This window comes from Patiria miniata, unplaced genomic scaffold (genome assembly GCF_015706575.1).
Source record: "Patiria miniata isolate m_02_andy unplaced genomic scaffold, ASM1570657v1 HiC_scaffold_5, whole genome shotgun sequence".
NCBI lineage: Eukaryota > Metazoa > Echinodermata > Asteroidea > Valvatida > Asterinidae > Patiria > Patiria miniata.
This window is the reverse complement of record NW_024037072.1, coordinates 14,189,732-14,195,191: the sequence shown is the minus strand read 5'-3', so window position 1 is coordinate 14,195,191 and position 5,460 is coordinate 14,189,732. Positions and strand designations below refer to the sequence as shown.

At 42.3% G+C, this 5,460-nt stretch overlaps 1 protein-coding gene across 1 annotated transcript; it reads left to right on the top strand.

Annotated features, from left to right (window-relative positions):
• The first annotated feature begins 806 nt into the window (after positions 1-806).
• Positions 807-4,386, top strand: LOC119740258 (circumsporozoite protein-like). Its single transcript, XM_038215515.1, has 2 exons — positions 807-1,102; positions 2,443-4,386. The coding sequence occupies exons 1-2, from the start codon at positions 1,048-1,050 to the stop codon at positions 3,621-3,623; spliced, it is 1,236 nt and encodes a 411-aa protein (XP_038071443.1). The 5' UTR covers positions 807-1,047; the 3' UTR covers positions 3,624-4,386.
• Positions 4,387-5,460: the final 1,074 nt, after the last annotated feature.

Here is a 5,460-nt window from a genome sequence, read left to right as displayed (position 1 = left end):
AGGTTGCGGGTACAAATCTCGGTTTTGCACCCGTATTTTTCTTTCCTTTTCTAACCTGAAGCCCGGTTCATACTTCATGCGAATACAAAGCGAATTGGACGTCATGAAACATTCGCTGCGAAATTCGCCCGAGTTGAAATATGTTCAACTTTTACGAATTCGCAGCGCGAATACTTGTACTTAATTTTTTTTATTTTCTTCTCATGTTTTTATAAAAGTTAAGTCCAAAACGCCATAGCGTACACCCATATGTGGATGTCGTTTGGGAGAAAATAAATCGCCGGCGCCCCTTCCATTTCATGCAAGACTTCATTTTGTTTGTTTTGGGTTTTTTTTTTAGAGACTCTGCGGTCATGAGGAAGGGGTTTGAAAATCTCGTATTGAATCTCCCCCCCCCCTCCCCCACCCCACCCCCCAAAAAGTGCTTGAAATCCAGAACACGGCAGAAAAACAAATAATTGAAAACAGGTGATGTCTCACCAGACAGCTCATGGTGTAACTATAATGAATATAATCATCCAATATTGCAAAGCTGGATAAACTAGAACTTTCGAAAGGTTGTACTGACCCGTAACATTTGCTAACAAAAATATTTCACTTAATACACAAGGGAACGTAGAGAATTTGTTAGTTGGGGCTTTCAATGATTGATAATTTTTGTGTGGGGACTTTTACGAAAGATTGGCGTTGGATGGAAGCCAAGAATATCCTAAATCAAATCCTTCCACGATGCTCACTTCCGTGTGTTAATCCTCGCCTATAAAGCACGAAAAGAGTACCCCCCCCCCACTTCCATCTCCTCCCCGCCCGCGTATACCCAAACTGTTTCGACATCGCAAACACTCTCCTTCCGCACGATTAGCAGTGCTCACGTGAATGGGAGCTAACATAAAGCTTGAGTCATCGCCTCGGTCAGCTGGCTTTTTTTGCACATCGTACGTCTTCTAAGTCCCTCACAGACTATAAACCACTGCAGGTTCATATGCTCATTTGGATTCTTCAGATTTTCTTCCGGATTCGGTGAACGCTAGGATCGGTGTTGCTAAAATGGCGTCTACACATCAGATAACGTGGCTCATCCTTGTCTTCCTTCTTGTAGGAGGTGAGTCCCATTAAGATTCCCTTTCACTAAAAACTTTCACGAAAGTCCGCGGACCAAATACATGGATATGGATGCACTTCGTGTGTGAAAGAGCCACTAACACGATGAATTGAAATTGTAAACAACGCTGCAATTTAATATTGAATCCTTAAGTATTTGTTAACTGTAGGAATTCTAGAGAGTTTAATTATCGGTACTCGTAACATGGCTAAAATAAAATTATGATGATTTGCTCTGATTGTCCGAGAAACTTTCGGCATTTTGGCCGTTGGCAGCGCTTTTGGAAATTCGAGTTTTGATGACGTTTGGCCGGACTCAACCGTACTGCAGTTCAATATTCGTCTTTTGTTGCAATTAGTCTTTCATATAAATGCATGAAAGCGTCGTGGATGTCGAGTAATGTACCAATCGGCTGTAACATTTGGAGACAAAAATGTAACAACGTGTTGGAACAAGCTCGAAAGCTGCGGGCCATGTAATTTCTGGAAGGAGTAATGTTTTGAGTAAAAGCAATCAGCTTTTCGACCCCATTGATCTAATGATGATCTTTGACCCAAGTTTGGTCATGTGACATGTAGGGGCTGTGCTTCTGATACTTTTTGACAAAGTTTGGTTGAAATCGGTCACAACATGTATGAGCAATAGACAATGTAAACGTTTGTTAAAACGGAGAGACACGATTTGTTGAGCTGCTAATCCGCAGCTAAAAATAACTATTATGAGCAAGTTCGAGTCTTTCAACAACAGCCACTAATACTCTCTCATTAAGCCTTTCAGTAACATATTTTGAGAATCTTCACTTGTAGAAAAAAGCTACATTCAAAAATGTTTTTTTTTCTGTCCAGTTTTTGGGGGGTTTCCAAACATTCTGAACCTTGAACTGCGGAAATGAGGCATGCAACAGTCGTAAATAAATCTCCGGAAAATGGTGTCCCGAAAATTTGGCACAACATGGGTGCTATACCTGCAGTGATTATAATAGGCCTATGCGAGCCAAACCTATATCTCTTCATCGAATCAATACAACGTTTCAATAGCAAGTCAGATATATTTATGACAATATGAGCTTATATGTCACTATTTTATTGTCTATTCACCCATGTAAAAGAGAAAATGCCCTCTTATGTCTCGACGCGCGTGGCGTGTTTTGGGTTGTTGTTGCCTTTTTTTTTTTGGTTGGGGGCTATTTGAAAGTCAGGAAATATCAGCACCAGGCTTATGACCGTGAATGACCTCGATGGTCTCGATGAGTTAAGAAAATGCAGGCTGCAGATTACCGGTTAGATTTTATGTTTAGTATACAAAGCTCTACGTAATGATTCCCCGCTTTTTGTTGTCAGGTCTTGTACATGGTCAGGATCAGGAGAGCCAGGAGGAGGCCGAGGGTGATGCTGTCCGGCCAGGCCTGCCTCAGATACTGAGACCTAAGCAACAACGGAAACCTGCCGCACAGGGTGCAGGAGGAGGAGGCGATGGTGATGTGGAGAGTAACGAGGGAGGTGGTTTGGCCCAAGAGGCTGCAGCCGAGCAGGCGGAAGCTGATGAGGAGGCTGAGCAGGAGGCTGCGGAACAGGCCGCAGAGCAAGCGGAGGCAGACTCGGAAGCAGCCGAAGATGCTGCTGAGGCTGCGCAGGAAGCTGCAGAGCAGACCGCAGAGCAGTCGGAGGCGGCCGAGGATGCAGCCGAAGCAGCCGCGGAGGCAGCCGAAGCAGCTGCAGAGGCAGCCGAAGATGCTGCGGAGGCTGCCGCCGAGGCTGCGGAGGATGCCGCAGAGGCCGCTGGAGAGGCCGGAGAAGGTGAGGAGACCGGAGGTGAGGGCCCTGGGCTGCCGCCTGGAACACCAGTTGTTGGTTCTGGAAATAATAACAATCCAAATTCACCCTTCTTCAATGTAAATGGCGGGCAACAGGTGAATCAAGTAGGAGGTGCTCAGATGGGCGGTGATGCTGGGGAAAGTGGCGAGGAAACAGAAGGTGGATCGATGGCAGGCGAACAGGCAGCGGGTGGCACCACAGAGAGCGGTGAGCAGGGTACCGTGATCGGACAGCAAGGAACCGGTGATGCAGAAAGCACCGAGGAGGCTGATGCGGAGGACTCTGTTGGACCGCTAATATCATCCCCATCATCAGACGCTGATGTCGAAGAAAGTTATCTCTCCAATAGCGTAAGCATTACGGGTGAGGAAGATGGCCCAGAAACTGATGGCAGCCCCATCGAAACCGACCAGGACTTGCCTGATGGCAGCCCCATCGAAACCGACCAGGACGCCTCTAGCTTTCAGAAGCCCAACCTGCCCGTCGGTCCTCTCTTTGATAAGGCTAAGCAGGTCTCGTCATCCGGCACGACGCCCACACCAGCTTCCCCAGAGCCTACCGACCCAGCCGGAGAGAAACCAGGGGAAGAGGAAGGATTGAGTGACTCCTACAAGAAACGAATCGCTATCTCTGGGGCTGCTGTTGGGTCTATAGTTTTGGTGGGGGTGATAGCAGTTGTGATTGGTAGAAGGGTAACCAGGAGGTAAATAACTAAATAACAACAATATCATTCAGACAACTTATTCCCCCTTTTGGTATACTAGGAGTACATCTGCATTTAACAAAAGACTACGAAGTCACTGGATGACTTTCTGGGCCGTATACTGGATTTCATAATCACGAAAACAATATTTACACCTGCAAGTGGTTTTTTTTTTTTTTGACAATGGCGTCAGACCCACCTGTCCTTGTTTTCCAAGTGTACTTACACAATCTTTCTTATGATTTCTCGAGAACAACACCATTTTGATGTTGCTTAGGCCTAGTATGCATAGCCCTCAGCTTTTATTTAATTTTTTTTTGAGGGGGGGGGTCATTCCCACCATACAAAACTTTGAAACCCTCTTATATGCATCAGAATTAAATCCTACCTTTCAAAACAAATTTGATGAAATGAACATTTGAATAACAATGACAGGAAACATGCGCCATTCAAAAATATCATTTGAAATCTTCTACCGACATCAAAGAGAATGGATTATGATTTCTGTTCAAACTCTCTGCTATTCTTGACGCAAGTTCTGTTTTTTGCAGTGTAGTCTTTAACATTTTCGCGTATTCATTAAGAATCGACGGCACTAGACGCTGCCCCGAGTGCATTAATGCATGCTTATTTATATAATATGTAGTGTCACGTATAATTTAACCTCATTCAAGAACAAAATTGTCATGTACTTTGAATACTATGATGAGCTGTGTTTTTCTAACTTTGTTCAATAAATAAGAACGTCACAGTGAAATATTTTGAAGCTTGTTTCAAATTTTGTTATGTGAGTCCATAAAATTAATAGATATTAGCTTAAAAAATTATAGTCTGAACAGCGCCCTCGGCGTCAAGAATTAACCCTTACAATTAACATACTGCGACTTATTGAAGCCAAGAAAGTTATCTGATAATTTTCATACAGTTCAGGGAGAAAATTGCACGAGATATATATATATATATATATATATATATATATATATATATATATATATATATATATATATATATATATATATATATATATATATATATATATATATATATATATATATATATATATATATATATATATATATATACATGCAATAAATTCAGAATATTCTCTTTCTGACCACAAGCAGTCATTCAGATCCGAGAGCAAGAGGGCGCAAACAGAGCTAAGTAAACATATATGGGACTTAAAGGACGAAGGGAAAGACTATGAAATCAAATGGGACATAGTTCTGAAAGCACTGCCATACTCTAACGTAAACAAGAGATGCAATTTGTGTATAGCAGAGAAGTACATAATCATATGTAGGCCAGATCTAGGTACACTGAATAAGAGAAGCGAAATCGTCTCCAAGTGCAGGCATCGAGACAGATGTGTTCTTACTTCAGTGACGTAAACGCGTACTAACTTCAATGACGTAACGCGCGTAACGCGTGCGCGCGCTTGATTCGAAATAAGGTAAGATGCTACTTGTATTCTATTTTTCGTCATTCTGCTGATGAGTGCCTTATGGTACGAAACAGTCTGTTCAGAAAGAGAATATTCTGAATTTATTGCATGTTTATAGCTCTACAGAGATGTATCGAGCACTGTGAATTGTGATAGAAGACGATTTCATTGGATATATATATATATATATATATATATATATATCCAATGAAATCGTCTTCTATCACAATTCACAGTGCTCGATACATCTCTGTAGAGCTATAAACATGCAATAAATTCAGAATATTCTCTTTCTGAACAGACTGTTTCGTACCATAAGGCACTCATCAGCAGAATGACGAAAAATAGAATACAAGTAGCATCTTACCTTATTTCGAATCAAGCGCGCGCACGCGTT

Excerpts from the sequence above, each read along its gene's own strand:
- LOC119740258 (XM_038215515.1), top strand. The coding sequence starts at position 1,048 with ATGGCGTCTACACATCAGATAACGTGGCTCATCCTTGTCTTCCTTCTT. Across the intron at positions 1,103-2,442 it reads TGTCTTCCTTCTTGTAGGAG|GTCTTGTACATGGTCAGGAT; the intron begins GTGAGTCCCATT and ends TTTTGTTGTCAG.